Source organism: Neoarius graeffei, chromosome 1 (genome assembly GCF_027579695.1).
Source record: "Neoarius graeffei isolate fNeoGra1 chromosome 1, fNeoGra1.pri, whole genome shotgun sequence".
Classification (NCBI taxonomy): domain Eukaryota; kingdom Metazoa; phylum Chordata; class Actinopteri; order Siluriformes; family Ariidae; genus Neoarius; species Neoarius graeffei.
The window spans coordinates 983,060-1,001,936 of NC_083569.1; the positions used below are offsets into that span (position 1 = coordinate 983,060).

Here is an 18,877-nt window from a genome sequence, read left to right on the forward strand (position 1 = left end):
TGAGAAATGTTCTTTTTGAATTGATGAACAATTCTCTCACAAATTTTGGCACAAAGCGCTGAGCCACGCCCATCCTAGGTTCCAGACCCTGAGCCTTTGGTGCTGCGCCTTTTAAACCCGATCATGTGACCAATTAACCTGCGTATTGTGGAATCTTCCGCAATGGTATTACTTGAATATTCTATAAACTTGTCAGTCTTATTTTGTTTCTGTCACAATGTTTTTTTAACTGTGTTCCAGGCATCAGATTCTAACTTTGTTTATATTTACAAAACTGGACTTTTGTCAGTTAAATAAAGGTTCATGTGAAATCGCAGATTTTTGGTTTTATTGCATTTTAGAAAAAATATTACACCTTTTCTGGAAATGGGGTTTGTCATAATAATAATAATAATAATAATAATAATAATAATAGGGGCGGCACGGTGGTGTAGTGGTTAGCGCTGTCGCCTCACAGCAAGAAGGTCCTGGGTTCGAGCCCCGGGGCCGGCGAGGGCCTTTCTGTGTGGAGTTTGCATGTTCTCCCCGTGTCCGCGTGGGTTTCCTCCGGGTGCTCCGGTTTCCCCCACAGTCCAAAGACATGCAGGTTAGGTTAACTGGTGACTCTAAATTGACCGTAGGTGTGAATGTGAGTGTGAATGGTTGTCTGTGTCTATGTGTCAGCCCTGTGATGACCTGGCGACTTGTCCAGGGTGTACCCCGCCTTTCGCCCGTAGTCAGCTGGGATAGGCTCCAGCTTGCCTGCGACCCTGTAGAAGGATAAAGCGGCTAGAGATAATGAGATGAGATGAGATAATAATAATAAAGGGGGGTCAGGATTTATGAAACAGCAGTGAATAGTGCACTTATCACTTACTGTAAGCACACTTTAGTGGATTTAATACTGAAAGCATCTCTCTCTCTCTCTCTCTCTCTCTCTCTCTCAGAAACACAGTGAGTTTGTAGTAAACAGCAGCTTTCTTTTATTGTTGATCATGAGGTGTACACTTTAAGGGGAAAAGGGAAACAAGTGCACCCTTTATGAAAACACTACAGTAGTGCAGTGAAGTACACGTCACCTTCAGGGAAATAGTACAGTAGTGCACAGAGCACAGCAGGAGTGTACACTTCACTTTCAGGAATACGGTACACAACTGTAGACTCCATGAAAACATTACAGTAGCGTACACTTTTAAAGGGAAACACAGCAGGAGTGTACACTTCACTTTAAGGGAAACAGTAGAGAAGTGCACTCGATGTGCAGGGCTTTCTTCCTCACAGGCACTTCATGATGAAGAAGTCGCAGGTGCTCCCGGGGGGGCAGCCACACAGTTTGCCCACCCTCGCCCCCTTACGTGCTGCACACTGCTCACCCACATCACACTGTAGCCAACAGGAAATAAGAAAAAAAACAGTCAGGAAGTGACAGAGTAACATGATGTAATGCACTTAGAGCTCTGCACCCAAACAAAGAACTCAGTTACTAACAACTGAGATCAGTCCACTGTTTAGGGACCAAGGGAACTGTGGAGAATGGAAACTAGGCAACAAGGAAACTCACTAACAAGTACACTAGAGACACTGTAAACAAGACAACAAGGGAATACAAGGGAACTACAGATTATCTGAAAATTAGTGAGCAAGAAAAGTCATTACTAACACATGAGTGTACAAGGGAACTAGGGAACATGCAGAACCTCGGAACCTTATAAACCTGTAAACTAGGGAGGAAGGGAACGATACAACAAGGACACTTGGTAATGCCTACAAACTAGGGAACAACTGTAGGCTAGGGAACAATAACACAAGGGAAACAAGACGAGCTAGAACCAGGTCATGGTTATGGTAAGGGGTGGGGCTTAATTAGGAGAGAACCAATCAGGAGTGTTATGTGTGTGATATCATCTGAAACAATCACAACACACGGTAATGCTCTGAGCCAATCAGGACACACTGTACTGCTCTCAGCCAATCACTACACACTTTACTCCTCTCAGCCAATCACAACACACTGTACTGCTCTCAGCCAATCACGACACACTGTACTGCTCTCAGCCAATCACGACACACTGTACTGCTCTCAGCCAATCACGACACACTGTACCGCTCTCAGCCAATCACGACACACTGTACTGCTCTCAGCCAATCACGACACACTGTACTGCTCTCAGCCAATCATGACACACTTTACTGCTCTCAGCCAATCACGATACACTTTACTGCTCTCAGCCAATCACGATACACTTTACTCCTCTGAGCCAATCACGACACACTGTACTGCTCTCAGCCAATCACGATACACTTTACTCCTCTGAGCCAATCACGACACACTGTACTGCTCTCAGCCAATCACGACACACTGTACTGCTCTCAGCCAATCACGACACACTGTACTGCTCTCAGCCAATCACAACACACTGTACTGCTCTCAGCCAACACAACACTGTACTGCTCTCAGCCAATCACGATACACAGTACTGCTCTCAGCCAATCACAACACACGGTACTGCTCTCAGCCAATCACAACACACGGTACTGCTCTCAGCCAACACAACACACTGTACTGCTCTCAGCCAATCACAACACTGTACTGCTCTCAGCCAATCACGACACACTGTACTGCTCTCAGCCAATCACGACACACTGTACTGCTCTCAGCCAATCACGATACACAGTACTGCTCTCAGCCAATCACAACACACGGTACTGCTCTCAGCCAATCACAACACACTGTACTCCTCTCAGCCAATCACAACACACTGTACTGCTCTCAGCCAATCACAACACACTGTACTGCTCTCAGCCAACACAACACACTGTACTGCTCTCAGCCAATCACAACACTGTACTGCTCTCAGCCAATCACGATACACAGTACTGCTCTCAGCCAATCACAACACACGGTACTGCTCTCAGCCAATCAGAAGGCAGTATTAGTGTTCGGTTCTCGTACAGAGGGAAGTTGGCCGAATTTCTTCGTGGTGTTTGGTTGTTGTTTATTCTTTAATTTCTCGAGAACCGCCTGCAGAGCCTCGATCTGAAAAACACACAGAACCACAGAAACATCTGGAGATTTTTAAATATATTTATTTATATACATATTCATCACAAATGTATTTATTCCAAATCAATGAATTAATAAATTATTTCATCACTTAACAAATAAAAATAAATTGATTATTTATTCTATAAATAAATAAATAAATAATGCAGTTTATCAATTTAGTCTTTCAGGAATATATTTAATTATACTTCATTAATTCTATTAAAATATGAATTTAAATCAATCAGGCGACTAATTAATTGGTTTATTTTTACTTTTTTTAATTGATCTAGCTTTATCAATTTGTTTTAAAAATTTTATTCAGTTCAAATAATCATTCAATTCATTACTTAAATCACTGATTTGTTTACATTGTTGTCTTTGTGTTATACACCCTCACTGTCCACTTTATTAGGAACCCCTGTACGTTCATGCAGTTCTCTGATCAGCGGATCCTGCGGCGGCAGCACAGTGTATAAACTCTCACAGGACGAGAGCTTCAGTTAACGTTCACACCAAACATCAGAATGAAGGAACATCTGATCTCTGGGACTCTGATCGCGGCTGGGTGTCGGTGCCAGATGGTTTGAGTTTTTCAGAATCTGCTGATCTCCTGAGATTTTCACACAGGACTGTCTGTAGAGTTCCACAGAACAGTTCTGTGGGTGGAAACGCCGTGATGGTGAGGGATCAGAGGAGAACGATCAGGGTGGGTTTCCCAAAAGCATCGTGGCACAAATCATCGTTAAATGGTAGAGCAAGCATCACAATGAACGCTCTCTCTCCTAGTTAAGATGCTCTTAGCGTTAAGAGGCTTTTGGGAAACCCACCACAGACTGGTCTGAGCTGACAGGAAGGAGACACTCACTCAGATAATCACTCTTTACAACCGTGATGAGCAGAAAAGCATCTCAGCAAGAACAACACCTCGAACCTTGAGGTGGATGAGCTCCAAGAGCAGAAGACCATCAGGTTCCTCTCCTGTCAGCCAGGAACAGGACTCTGAGACCATCATCATGAGCACAGACTCTCACACACCACACACGCGCACACACACACACACACTGGACAGATGAAGATGTTTGATGTGAACATTAACTGAAGCTCTTGTCCTTTATCTGTGTGAGTTTATACGCTGTGCTGCTGTCACAGGATTGTGTGTGTGTGTGTGTGTGTGTGTGTTCTCACCAGGTCTTTCTCCTGTTGGGTTTTGATGATGGCCATGCGTACAGAGCGCCGCTCCAGCGACTCGTCACAGCACGAGAGAACAGCTGACAGGCAGAAGGTGGCGCTGATGAGGACGAGGAAGATGCTGGTCATGTTGATGATGATCACATTAACAATGTGTGTGTGTGGTGAAACTGGGGCTGATACTGCAGCGCTGTGACTCTTTATACCCGCCCTGACGCCAGATTATAAAATATTCATTCTGACCCGTCACCTGTCACTCAGAGCTTCCACTCGGGCCACGCCCCAAACGCAGTTTAGGGGTTATGAGAACGTGCAGAGAAAAATCACTAGTCATTAATATAAACCTGTTAGAGAAAACATTAGCAGCACCTTCTGACCAATCAGAGTCCAGAACTCAGCAGCGCTGTGGGATAAACGAGACTATGACCTCAATCATCATCATCATCATCGGTTATCTCAGTACAGATGGAATTCATTTCATTCATCGAATATCTTTATATCAGATCCGCTGAACATGGTTCGGATAATGAAAGCTGATTGGCTGATCCTGTTTGTCACCATAGCAGCTGGTGGTCAATAAAACAAACTAAAGGCTCTACATTAGACTTTAATTATAGATAAATGTCTATGATAATCTGTAATGGATACGATTTTTATCATCGTGAAAATAGCAGATTATGTTCAGATCACAGAACGTCATCTACAGCATGGATAATATTTGAAAGAGAAACCGGAGACATTACCCCGAGCGGGACATGTCTCCTGTTCAGTGTTGACTGTGGTGTGATTGGGGTCAGGAGCACATGATGAAGGTCAGATGATGCTTTGGTGACTCAGACGTCTGGAGGTGAAAATGGTGACGGAGGTGTCGGGGTGTCGATGGCCCTATAAACACACACTGCGTCACCATTTTCACTGACGACTTACCTCTGATCTCACAGCAGTGTGCAGCAGGAACTTTTACCTTTTCGGCATATTTTTCAAATTCAGCAGCGTACATGATCACAGAGCAGCTTCACAGAAACCCGGAATGAGATTTAGGTGACAGAAAAACTTCCTGATACGACATGAGGAAGAAACCTGGAGAGGAACCAGACTCCAACGTGAACTTCCTCATCACACGCCATTGTAGTGCACTGCGCAATCAAACAACCATCACTGTGTGAGGAGCATCATCAGAGTTCGAACGTTCACTTTAGTGTAACTGAAGTTATCATCCGCCAGTTGAGAGTAAACAGCGAGTGCAGTCTTTAAGCTTTCCAAGAAATAACTATTTCATCATCATCATCATGAGCAGAAGCAGCGACTGATTCTCAAACGATTCTGAAGTCAGTTTTCTAACAAGTTGCTGCTGTGGCCTGGATGGCACACGAACACCTCTCTGAAGGGTTACGCTCTTATTGTTGCACTGCTATTTGCAACACACCAAAGTTTTGTCTGGGCTGCTCTACAGCGCCGAGACCTTGGCCACCCGTGTTCTCAACTTCGAGACCCATACCCTCAGGACCATTGAGGGGGTGCGTTGGTGCGACCGTGTCTCCAATGAGGCGCTCCACCAGAGGACTAACCAATCAAATATCCTCCACACCATCACACAGCGCCATGTTCATTGGCTCAGACACATCCTGCGCTGCACAGATGACCAGCACACACGAGTTTGATCCGCCAGCGGTGGGATGGACACGCCCTCGCGGCCAACCTGTTGGAATGATGTCATTCGTCAAGACCTTCTGCAGATCATTTTGAGGCTGAAGGACGTCCAGCCAAGACCATGAGAGATGGAGGAGTTCGGTGTCACTTGTGGGCTCAACACCATGCTGGCATGAGGTTTAGGAGGAGGAGGTTATTTGCGAAACGAGACAGAAGAGGCTCACCCTGATGTCGGACCGCCGTGGCTTCACAAAGCACAAAACCGTAGTGCAACAGTACAACACTATGAAACTGTGTCATAATCAATTCTAATGTGTTTATCACCAGCTGCATTACATCACACTGATTACATCATCGAGCAGAGCTCTGGAGGATCTCCAACATGTCCTTTTCTGTCATTGGCTCTTTGACGTCGAGATATTTTTTACTTTACTCCCCAAGGTGAAAAGTGATCGCGCTGCATAAAATAAAGTACAAAATAAAATACAGTGGTGTTACACTAACATGATCTACAGAAACATTGCAGCTAGCTTGATTAGCAGGTTAGCGTGTAAGCTAGCAGGCACTGAGGTGTATTTATTAGCGGCAGGAAATCAGAATACCAAAACTTACATCATTACCATTCATAATTTCACTCTGATTGCAATTAGAGTAATTTAGCTCTTCTAAATCAGAATCGAAATCATGGTAGAAGTACCATGAGAAAAAGAAAGAACCACCCACAACCCCTCCCACTCCGATTAGTATTGGGCTAAAGAAGATTTACATTAACAGCATTTAGCAGACGCTCTTATCCAGAGCGATGTACAACACACCCAGAGCAGCCTGGGGGGCAGGTGGGGGTTCGGTGCCTTGCTCAAGGGCACTTCAGCCATTCCTGCTGGTCCAGGGAATCAAACCAGCAACCTTTCGATCCTAAAGCTGCTTCTCTAAGCTTCCCCGAATTAATAAATAAGATGAAACAAAACAAACCAGGGCTTCGACTCTACAGCGAGTTAAAGTACATGAGAAACAATAGCTGGTATGTTTTTCAGTTTCCTTTGACTGAGTAGCTCATTGTGGCGTCTGAGACACAGTTGGTGGTCTGGAGGATTTCCAAGAAACAACAGACGACGTCTGGCTATGAAACGCGTAAAGGTCAGAGGATCGAATGACCTTATGTTTAACTGAGATAAGTAAAAGTGAGTTTTTCATGATATGTCCCCTTTAAAAGCAGAATACCTGGGTAGTGAACTGCGTTATAGACTTCCACAAGTCATGGAGCCAATTTATGTTGAAACTTCTGGAAAAATTCAACTGGGCCAGGAGCTTGATCACTCTGCGTGGCCATAATCACACATACCATGATAAATAAGTTATAAAAAATAGTAGACGAACGTGCAGGAGGACTCTTTAATCTGCAGCGTGACGTCTCAGACGCCTTAATCTCCATGTTCACAATAAGAACTATGAGAGCGCACCAGGAAGTGTTCGGCTTCATCCGAGCTACGGAGGTCAAACCCAGTCTGCAGATCCAATCAGAGCTGTAAGAGTTGCGGAGATGAGCTGTTTAACTCACTAAACGATCAACCTTTAAAATACTTGAAGATGGATCCATCTTTTACAACCCCGATTCCAAAAAAGTTGGGACAAAGTACAAATTGTAAATAAAAACGGAATGCAATAATTTACAAATCTCAAAAACTGATATTGTATTCACAATAGAACATAGACAACATATCAAATGTCGAAAGTGAGACATTTTGAAATTTCATGCCAAATATTGGCTCATTTGAAATTTCATGACAGCAACACATCTCAAAAAAGTTGGGACAGGGGCAATAAGAGGCTGGAAAAGTTAAAGGTACAAAAAAGGAACAGCTGGAGGACCAAATTGCAACTCATTAGGTCAATTGGCAATAGGTCATTAACATGACTGGGTATAAAAAGAGCATCTTGGAGTGGCAGCGGCTCTCAGAAGTAAAGATGGGAAGAGGATCACCAATCCCCCTAATTCTGCGCCGACAAATAGTGGAGCAATATCAGAAAGGAGTTCGACAGTGTAAAATTGCAAAGAGTTTGAACATATCATCATCTACAGTGCATAATATCATCAAAAGATTCAGAGAATCTGGAAGAATCTCTGTGCGTAAGGGTCAAGGCCGGAAAACCATACTGGGTGCCCGTGATCTTCGGGCCCTTAGACGGCACTGCATCACATACAGGTAGTGTTGCCACCTGTCCCGGTTTTTCCTGATTGTCCCGGATTTTCATGGTCTGTCCCGGAAAAAAAAAAAAAATCCGGGACACTGAATGTCCCGGTTTTTTGTACATAATGGGCAAAATGTGTATTTCAACTTGCGAGCCAGCTGAGAACCAGTTTGCTTTTCCAAGCTCACCGTGCTAAGCGGAGCCACGTCATTACGTCGCTGAATACGTCATTACGTCACTGTATACGTCACTTACATTGCTGTATACGTCAGTTATGGCGCTACGTTTGCATAAACCTTGGCGCAAATATCGAAGCAAAAACAACACGGAAGAAGCAGCAGCAGCAGCAACAACAACAATAATAATAATAATGGATGACTTCGCGTTTGTACAGCTGCTGCTTCTCATCGCCTAAAAATGGCGATCTTTCGCAGTCTTTTTATTGTTGTTGGTCTTAACAACTCCGCCCCCCCGCTGACGTAAGCGGTTCTTTCCTCTGGCCCAGCAGAGAGTTGGTGCTAGCCTGGAACCGGTTTTTCTGGCCCCAGAGCCAGTTCTTTGTCAGTGGAAACAGAAAACCTGGTTCCAAACTAAACACTGGCCCCGAACCAGCCCTGGAACTGCTTTGGTGGAAAAGGGGCAATGGAGGATGCTTGGATTGATAAAAGAAACAGACTCTCTGTTGGAATGGTGAAGGCTGAGCTTCAAGTCAGGCTAAACTTTCAGTTGTCCTGTACTGAGTTCAAGACATTCATTGAAAATCAGCCAGGACTCATAGCAGCAGCAAAGAAAAACACCAAATATAAATGGAAGATTAGGTAAGGTTTTGGTGAATTAAATGAAATAGTGTAGTGTAGTACATACTCCTGTATGTGCCCAGTTATATCAGTTACATGTCCTCCTATGTATTTGTTTAGCCAAGACCAGCAGAGGCACAGACAAGCACAAGCAAAGCACACACCACACTCTAAGCAATCAGGTAAGCTGTTTGACACTACACCTTACATTGTTACATTCAGGTATTCTTAGATACAATGAAAAATTAATTATTTATTTTTATTCCACATAAGCAAACAAACAGAACTTAATTACAGTATGTATTCCCCTTTTACCTGTGCCCACTACTGCCCCAGGTGTCCACAACCAAAAACTGTTGGAAATAAACCAAAATAATGAAGACCTGCTATATTATGTAAAGCAATTAACTAAACAAATAACTAGCAAAAGCGTCATTTTTACTAATTAGAGCAATACAATTTCAGCATAGAAGGGCGATTTTTGTCTTGGGTTAGATGTGCGAAGGGAGCCGTTGCTTACAAGCAAAAAGGTCGGTTGGATGGTCAAAATGTCCAGGATTTTTGTCAGACACAGGTGGCAACCCTACATACAGGCATGCTTCTGTATTGGAAGTCACAAAATGGGCTCAGGAATATTTCCAGAGAACATTATCTGTGAACACAATTCACCGTGCCATCCGCCGTTGCCAGCTAAAACTCTATAGTTCAAAGAAGAAGCCGTAGCTAAACATGATCCAGAAGCGCAGACGTCTTCTCTGGGCCAAGGCTCATTTAAAATGGACTGTGGCAAAGTGGAAAACTGTTCTGTGGTCAGATGAATCAAAATTTGAAGTTCTTTATGGAAATCAGGGATGCCGTGTCATTCGGACTAAAGAGGAGAAGGACGACCCGAGTTGTTATCAGCGCTCAGTTCAGAAGCCTGCATCTCTGATGGTATGGGGTTGCATTAGTGCGTGTGGCATGGGCAGCTTACACATCTGGAAAGACACCATCAATGCTGAAAGGTATATCCAGGTTCTAAAGCAACATATGCTCCCATCCAGACGACGTCTCTTTCAGGGAAGACCTTGCATTTTCCAACATGACAATGCCAAACCACATACTGCATCAATTACAGCATCATGGCTGCGTAGAAGAAGGGTCCGGGTACTGAACTGGCCAGCCTGCAGTCCAGATCTTTCACCCATAGAAAACATTTGGCGCATCATAAAACAGAAGATACGACAAAAAAGACCTAAGACAGTTGAGCAACTAGAATCCTACATTAGACAAGAATGGGTTAACATTCCTATCCCTAAACTTGAGCAACTTGTCTCCTCAGTCCCCAGACGTTTACAGACTGTTGTAAAGAGAAAAGGGGATGTCTCACAGTGGGAAACATGGCCTTGTCCCAACTTTGAGATGTGTTGTTGTCATGAAATTTAAAATCACCTAATATTTCTCTTTAAATGATACATTTTCTCAGTTTAAACATTTGATATGTCATCTATGTTCTATTCTGAATAAAATATGGAATTTTGAAACTTCCACATCATTGCATTCCGTTTTTATTTACAATTTGTACTTTGTCCCAACTTTTTTGGAATCGGGGTTGTGCACTTTTTACTCCCTTCTTCACTTATTTTATTACTTCAACAACTAGTAAAGTTGGAATTAGTTACATTCAGACCCCATTAGATTACTAGTTCAGACTGATACCTGGGTCCAAACAGGGAGAAACGGATCAGACATCCCTCCTATCAGAGCTACACAAGTTACTGATGATTTATTATTGATAAATTTTCTACAGTTGGCTGTGAGATTGTTGACGTCTGAAGGTTCTGTGCTGCAGTACCGTCTAATGGCGGCTGTCAAAAAAACAATCACAGTTGCTTCGATGCTCTTTGTTTCAGGTCCTGTATTTCATTTCAGACTCATCCCCCAGCACAGACTGCAACGCGGCCTGAAGAATTTCCACGACATCTTTATGGAATGAGGAGAGAAGCTCAGTCTTAAAATCCATCGTGTTAAACATTGGGTCCAAATCTTGAAGCGCTACAAGACAATGAGGTCACAGCAGTAGAAGCAGGTCTTTGTGATGAAGCCGACACGTTTTACTAGCTTGTTACCACAGGAGGCAAATTCAGCAAATAGCGTATTAAACCTATCCCTTATAAGCACCCAAAACTAACTACAAACGCTATCTGTTAAAGAAAATGGGCCTAAAAGTACAGAATGATTGCAGTTTTACAGGAGCTGTGATTGCATTAGCTACTCAGTAAGAGCAGGCTAATGCTAGTCCTGTTCCCATCTTGCTAACATTAGCTAGCACTCTAGCAGCCTTTTTGTTTAGATAAAGCTTCAGAGCTTTAGAGATCATCTCGTCTTGTCTAAAATCACATTTTTAAATCATTTTTAAATGTGCATTTGTTGGGGTGAAAGTTTGAGTGGAAGTCATTGAAACCGCTGTTATTCTGAGCGCTGTTTATCAGATTAACGTCAGAGCAGTGAGGTGAGAACAATTCATCACTAATTCAAATTCATCCTGTAATTAACGATCAATCCAGCACTGGTCATCAGCTCAAATCTGGAGAAAGAAAAAACGCTTTCAGATAAAATATGTTCTAAAAAATAAAAAATAAAAACGGGTTGAAAAGAAACTCACTGTTTCTGTAGAACGCATCAAAAGATCCATCTGATCTGAGTTTTATTACATTACATTACACTACATTACATGGCCTTTAGCAGACGCTCTGATCCACAGCGACGTACAACGAGTGCAAAAGTCAGGGACACGAAGTGCTGAGATTCTAGACAGTAAAGTTCTCGTGCCAACTGAACAAGTGATAGAAAAACATCGAGTGTAAACTTCTGTTGAAGTATCAATACTCAAACAGCCAAGGAAATAGAATAGAGAACTGAACAGAGAACTCAAACCACTAAAACAGTCTGGGTCGGTCCGGACTGGTACACAGTGACACAGTGGGCGGGGAAGAAGGGGAGAGGTGCAGCCTGGAGAGCTGAGTGTTCAGTGTGTGCAAGATCAGGAACTGTGACAAAATCTCAGGAGAATTTAGATGGAGGTGGAGATGATGATGACGAAGATAATGATGATGATGATGATGATAATGAATATGATGATGAAGATGTTAGGACTGGGACTGTTTTGGCCTCTAGAGGCCACTGTTATTTCCTTTTCTGGTCATGTTTGTTTTGGGCCTCTAGAGGTCACCACTGTGTTCTGTGTTTTGTTTTTGTCTTATTGCCTGTTTCCTGCCCCGCCCCGTCCTTAATTAGTTTGTGTATAAATACCCCTCTGTTTGTTCCCTTGTCACGGAGACTATTTCCTATGCTATGCCTGTTAGTGCTAGTTCCCTCTGTTCCCATGTACCTTGCCTGTGTCTTTGTATTCTTGGTTTTTGCTTCTTTCTTTTGGACTTTGTGGATTTTGTTTTTGACCTTTTTGATCTGAGCATTTGAGTTTTTGCCTTTTTTCTTATTTGGATTTTGGACTTTGAACCTTGGGATATTTTATTTTTGTTTTTCTTCTGAGCTTTGGATTATTCTTTTTGTTTTTTCCCTTGGATTGTACATAGTGTAAATAAACTGTTTTTGATACTTTTCTGCTTCACACCTCTGCACTTGAGTCATCCCCCTGGTGGCCTAGTGGGGGTTGGCTGGATTATCACACCAGTGAACCAGGTTCGAATCCCAGCAAAACCCTAACAGAAAGACTCCGTCATGACCGACTCAGCAGAGGCTTCTTCATCTGTCTACCTGGCCAACCTTCAGGGTATGATGGCTGCGTTAACACGTCTCGGATCCACCATAGACACTCATGGACGGACTCTCGCAAGCCAACATGAGACCCTTGCTCGCCACGAGGTACTGCTTCAGCAGATTGGGAGAACCCTGGCACAGCTGACTTCTCTGCCCCATCTCCTCCGCCTGATTCTGCTCCACCATCCGCTCCTGCTCCAGTGCCTCCTGCCATGCTGCCTTCACCTCGCGAACCCAGCCTTCCTGCACCACAGAGGCAAGCACAGTGAGCGTCGAGAGTTCCTTACCCAGTGGCAACTCACCTTTGAGCTTCAGCCTACCACCTACATGTACACTACGGGTCGCCGCAAGATTGCCTTTGTGATAACCTTGTTAGCTGGTAAGGCGCGAGCCTGGGCTACTGCTATCTGGCAGAGACAGGGACCCGAGTGCTCTGATTTCCAGCTGTTTACTGAGGAGATGCTGCGTGTCTTCGATCAAGCAGACATCAGTAAAGACGCAGCCAGAAAGCTCATGTCCATGCGGCAAGGGGGAAGCGTCGCAGACTACGCCATCTCGTTCCGGACGCTCGCAGCAGTAAGTGGATGGAACGAGACTGCCCTGGTGTCAGCCTTCCACCATGGTCTGTCTGACCCCATCAAAGACGGTCTGGCTTCTATCGGATGCCCACTTGACCTCGAAACACTGATCTCACATTCTACTCGTCTGGACAACAGGATGAGAGAACGCTGCCAAGTCCTGAGCCTCCCCGGCCTCCCTGCCTCTACCTGGAGCCCATCTACCTCTTCCAGTGACTGTCCAGAACCCATGCAAGTGGGCCGTACTCATCTCTCCGTAGCCGAGAGGGAGTGCAGAAGGAGGGACAAGTGCTGCATCTACTGTGGCAAGCCTGGTCACTTCCGAGCATCATGTCCCGAGCTCTTGGGAAAAGGATGGCCCCGTCCAGCCGAGGGAGGGTTGTGACAGGGCCTACCCCTCTCTCCCGGACTCCCTGGCCAAGGAATCTACATCCCGGTCTCCATCTCCTGGGATGAGTCCATCCACTCTTGTCAAGCCTTGTTAGACTCGGGCGGCTGGAAACTTTATGGATATTCACTTCGCCCAAAGTATCAATGTCCCGACTGCACCTCTTGAAGTCCCACTGTCTGTGTCTGCCCTGGATGGCCAATCCTTAGGTGATGGAAGAGTCACCCAAGTAACTTCTCCAGTCTTCCTCCAGTCTCAAGGTCACAAGGAAGAAATATCCCTGCACCTGATTCCTTCACCAGAGTTCCCAGTTATTCTAGGTCTCCCTTGGCTTACCCACCACAACCCTCGTATAGACTGGGTCACTAGCCAGGTTGTGGAGTGGGGTCCTGCTTGCTATGCCTCTTGTCTGCTCTCTAGCTCTCCTGTGTCTCCTGCCGAGCCTCCTGATCTCACAGAGTTATCTCAAGTTCCCACAGAGTACTGGGATCTTAAGGACGTTTTCAGCAAGAGCAGGGCCGCCGTTCTTCCTCCGCACCGTGCCTACGACTGTGCCATCGACTTGCTCCCTGGGACTACCCCTTCTCGTGGCAGACTGTTTTCCCTCTCTCAGCCAGATCGCAAGACCTGGAGCAAGGTCAGGAGGACACTCATCCAGACCTCCAGTACCAACCAGACTCAGGCCAACCGCCATAGGAGACCTGCCCGCACTTTCCGCCCTGGGCAGCGGGTTTGGCTGTCCACCTTCCGCTGCGGGTGGAGAACCGTAAGCTTGCTCCTCGCTACATTGGCCCCTTCAAGGTTGTACGCAGAGTTAACCCTGTCTCCTACCGGCTCCAGTTACCACGTATGCTAAGGATCAACCCCACATTCCATGTTTCCCTGTTGCGGCCCGTACTGACTTCCACGTATGCCCCTGCCCCTAGGAACCCCCCCCCCCCCCCCCCCGCATCTTCCAGGGTCAGACTGTGTTCACCGTGCGCCGCCTGCTGGACTCCCGCCGGGTTCGCGGGGGCCTCCAATATCTTGTGGACTGGGAGGGCTATGGCCCTGAGAAGCGCTGCTGGGTCCCAGCTCGGGACATACTCGATAAAGAACTTTGTCGGGACTTCCATTCGGCCCATCCTGATCGTCCTGGGAACGTCTGGGGGGGGTCCTGTTAGGACTGGGACTGTTTTGGCCTCTAGAGGCCACTGTTATTTCCTTTTCTGGTCATGTTTGTTTTGGGCCTCTAGAGGTCACCACTGTGTTCTGTGTTTTGTTTTTGTCTTATTGCCTGTTTCCTGCCCCGCCCTGTCCTTAATTAGTTTGTGTATAAATACCCCTCTGTTTGTTCCCTTGTCACAGAGTTTTTTTCCTATGCTATGCCTGTTAGTGCTAGTTCCCTCTGTTCCCATGTACCTTGCCTGTGTCTTTGTATTCTTGGTTTTTGCTTCTTTCTTTTGGACTTTGTGGATTTTGTTTTTGACCTTTTTGATCTGAGCGTTTGAGTTTTTGCCTTTTCTTATTTGGATTTTGGACTTTGAACCTTGGGATATTTTATTTTTGTTTTTCTTCTGAGCTTTAGATTATTCTTTTTGTTTTTTCCCTTGGATTGTACATAGTGTAAATAAACTGTTTTTGATACTTTTCTACTTCCGCCTCACGCCTCTGCACTTGAGTCATCCACCTGGTGGCCTAGTGGGGGTTTGCTGGATTATCACACCAGCAAAACCCTAACAAAAGATGAAGAGGATATTGGGTAGCTAATGCTACTAGAAAAGAGATTTCTACATTCTGTTTATTTGGCAAGATTATGCTAAAACATTTCTGAAAGGACTTCAGATAAATTAACGTTATTCATGTTAGTGTAACTCCATGTTTACATGCTAACTAACTGTCCAAGTTAACTAGCTGTGTGTTAGCGTTAACCGTGGACAAGGCTATGGCAACTTGGCGGGAAAATCCATAGAAAGTCATTTGACTAACCTAGGGTGACCAGATGTCCCAGTTTTACCGGGACAGTCCCGATTTGGGGTTGTGTGTCCCGAGTCCCGACAAAAGTCTGTCGGGACACGGATATGTCCCGGTTTTCGCCACTCGCGACGTTTGCGACTAAGCAGTGTGGGAATCATTAGCGGAGAAATGTCTGCATTTACTACTTTTGTGAATTGACAGGAATCGCAAACGTTCCTGGTTACTGGCCCTGTGGCATGGGTGTTTATTTAGCCACATTATTCCAGACAACAGAACGTGTTGCCATGCAACAATAAAATAAACATTAACTGGCGCGAATGTTCTTTGTCTAGCAGCTAGCAGCAGTAATGCCGCAGCAATTATGCCAAAAAGAAAATGTACCTTTTTCCAAAGATTTACAGGGCACCTACCCCTTCGTCCGAGAGGTGCAGAACAATGCACACGAAGCTGACTGCACACACTGTAAGTGCTTTGTTCTTGTACTGAGTTGGGTAGCCTATGTTGCAAATGCTGTGCGCTCCTGTGGGGGCTTTCCTCGGGCTGTCGCCCCTCTCCTCCTTTACTGCTGTTTTGTTTGAGTGTATATTTACGGAAGCTGCGAGAGGCCCTTCATATAATCTTTTTTTATTCACCTTATCCCGAGATAACGACATAATTAATTCAGGATCTCAAGAAAACAACACAACTAATTCGAGAGCTCGAGAAAACAAAACTGTTATTTAATGATCTCAGCTGGATCACTGTATCTCCGTCGGTAGAGACGAAGCCGGGCCAGTCTTCTGCGGAGGTGCCGCGGACTCATTTTGAAATTATCCCTTATTAAAAGACTTAATGCAATCTCTCCCTGTATCAACCCCTGATCAAAATATTGCCTTATTAGGTGATCAATTATTCCAGACATTCTAATGACCAAAGTTGCGTCTATACAGAATGAGAAATAGCCCCAAAGTCAGCATATCACAAGTCTCTTGGTGCACCTGAATGAACCATTTCTCAGCTGTTTACTCGAGATCATGAAATAATTGTTTTGTTTTCTCGAGATCTCGGAATAACGGTTTTGTTTTCTCGAGATCCTGAATTAATTATGTCGTTATCTCGGGATAACAAGGTGAATAAAAAAAAAAAAAGGATTATATGAAGGGCCTCTCTCGGCTTCCATAGTATATATTCTCAAATCACTTGTCTCTTTTTTGTTTCTGTTTAACATACCATTCTGACAGTTTGGCCATATTGCTGTGTTGAACAGCTTGTTGCAGCTTCCATTAAAGTGTTCACTTTTGTACACATCTTCTTGCTTTATTCATTCAGTTGTGGGGAATGGTTAGTAAGGTTGATTCTGACCTAGGCTATGTTGAGGTCACATATCTACTTTTTAAGTTCATGCTATAGTGCATACAATTTTAGAGATCTAGCCTACATGTGCATATGCATTCTTCTTGGTGTTCTCACAAACAGGTGAAATAAATCAGTTTAAATTTGGCCTATGGACATAGCCTGGCCTATTCTCAGCCATTACAACATCTGCTGTCTGACCATAATTTAACTGATCTGTATACCACTATGCTACTAGATAACAAAATGCCTGTTTGTTTTATTTCATGTGAGATGTTGATAAATGTGAGCTTCAACAAAATGATAAGAGCACCTCTCTGAGTGTCACGTTTACGTAAAAAAAAGGTGTGCGTGCACGAGCATGGTCGTGCGCAAAAGTGTCCCGGTTTCAGACTAGGGAAATCCGGTCACCCTAGACTAACCAGACTGCATAGCTATGGCAACGTTATCGCTCGCTCTAAAAGCACAGACAACAGTGAAATGAGCAGCACGGGGAACACATTCACTTCATTATTTAGCTTATTTACTCATTCTGGGGCGGCACGGCGGTGTAGTGGTTAGCACTGTTGCCTCACAGCAAGAAAGTCTGGGTTCGAGTCCCGGGGCCGGCGAGGGCCTTTCTGTGCGGAGTTTGCGTGTTCTCCCCGTGTCCGCGTGGGTTTCCTCCGGGTGCTCCGGTTTCCCCCACAGTCCAAAGACATGCAGGTTAGGTTAACTGGTGACTCTAAATTGAGCGTAGGTGTGAATGTGAGTGTGAATGGTTGTCTGTGTCTATGTGTCAGCCCTGTGATGACCTGGCAACTTGTCCAGGGTGTACCCCGCCTTTCGCCCGTAGTCAGCTGGGATAGGATCCAGCTTGCCTGCGACCCTGTAGAACAGGATAAAGAGGCTACAGATGATGAGATGAGATGAGATGAGACACACTTGGAATAAAAATATTGCCTGTAACGTGAAATAGTTTCATTAATTAATTATCAAATTATATATGTAATGCTTCCAGATGATCCTGTATATTATCTTATTTTAAATACTTTATATTTGGTTAGATTTTTGGTTAAAAATGAACACCATGTGACCATATTGGCTGGATTTATCAACTACTAATGCCTGTATCGGGGACGCACGTTGCAAAGAAGCTCTTTAGACTCTTTCTTACGAGTGAGTTCAGGAAAAGCACGTGCAGAGACAACTTCTGTTGCTTAAGAGTCTCTCACCTCTCTCTTTAGCCCTAAAGGGCAACGTTATCAGGAAACCCACCTGTCATATAGGGTTTATATAGGGCGGAACTAATGTTAAGGCAGTGTTACAACAGGGACGCTTTATGGCAGCGGACTGGATGTTTTGGAGGCAGATAGAAAACACTGTGTGTTGTTGCTAATGGTTGCATGTTCGAGCAGACAAATAAAGTTAATATAAAGGAGTAAGCCAACCCTCGATCATTTCACACCACCCAAGATTAGTTCCAAAGTTTATCAAGAAATGAAACGGGTCATCAGGTTACCAACGCTGTGTCCTAAATCACTCACTCGTTCACTACGCCCTACTCACTATCTAGGAAACTACTATATAGAGGGATATCCAGTGAGCTCATTGATTGAATGATAAAACTTCTTCTTTTCCTCAGCACTACTTTTCCTGATGCACTGTGAGATACTCTGAGTGCACTATACAGGGTGTAATAATGCTCACTATACATTCAGACAGCACTACAAAATGGCGACCTGACTGTATAGTGCACTATGTAGTGAGTATGGAGTGATTTGGGACACAGTTCCACTCCTCCTCACAGCAGGGTGCCATTGGGGGCTGCAGTCTGTCTGTCTGTCTATCTGTCTGTGAGGCAGGGGCCAGAAAACAGGTTCTCCCAGTGAGTGAACCTGGAACTGAAGCCTGGTAGAACATCATAAGGACCTGTGATGGGAAGGTCACGGTCAAGGAGCGCCAGACAGAGAAGAGCACAGTCGAGGCAGCTAATGAGAGAGAGACGAGCAGCCGAGACAAAGGAAGAGACAGA

At 44.7% G+C, this 18,877-nt stretch overlaps 1 protein-coding gene across 1 annotated transcript; it reads right to left on the minus strand.

Moving 5' to 3' along the window:
- Positions 1 to 987: 987 nt before the first annotated feature.
- Positions 988 to 4,342, minus strand: LOC132886351 (cocaine- and amphetamine-regulated transcript protein-like). The gene is made up of 3 exons (XM_060920914.1): positions 4,211 to 4,342; positions 2,933 to 3,016; positions 988 to 1,362 (listed from the first exon to the last, which is right to left on the minus strand). The coding sequence occupies exons 1-3, from the start codon at positions 4,340 to 4,342 to the stop codon at positions 1,255 to 1,257; spliced, it is 324 nt and encodes a 107-aa protein (XP_060776897.1). The 3' UTR covers positions 988 to 1,254.
- Positions 4,343 to 18,877: the final 14,535 nt, after the last annotated feature.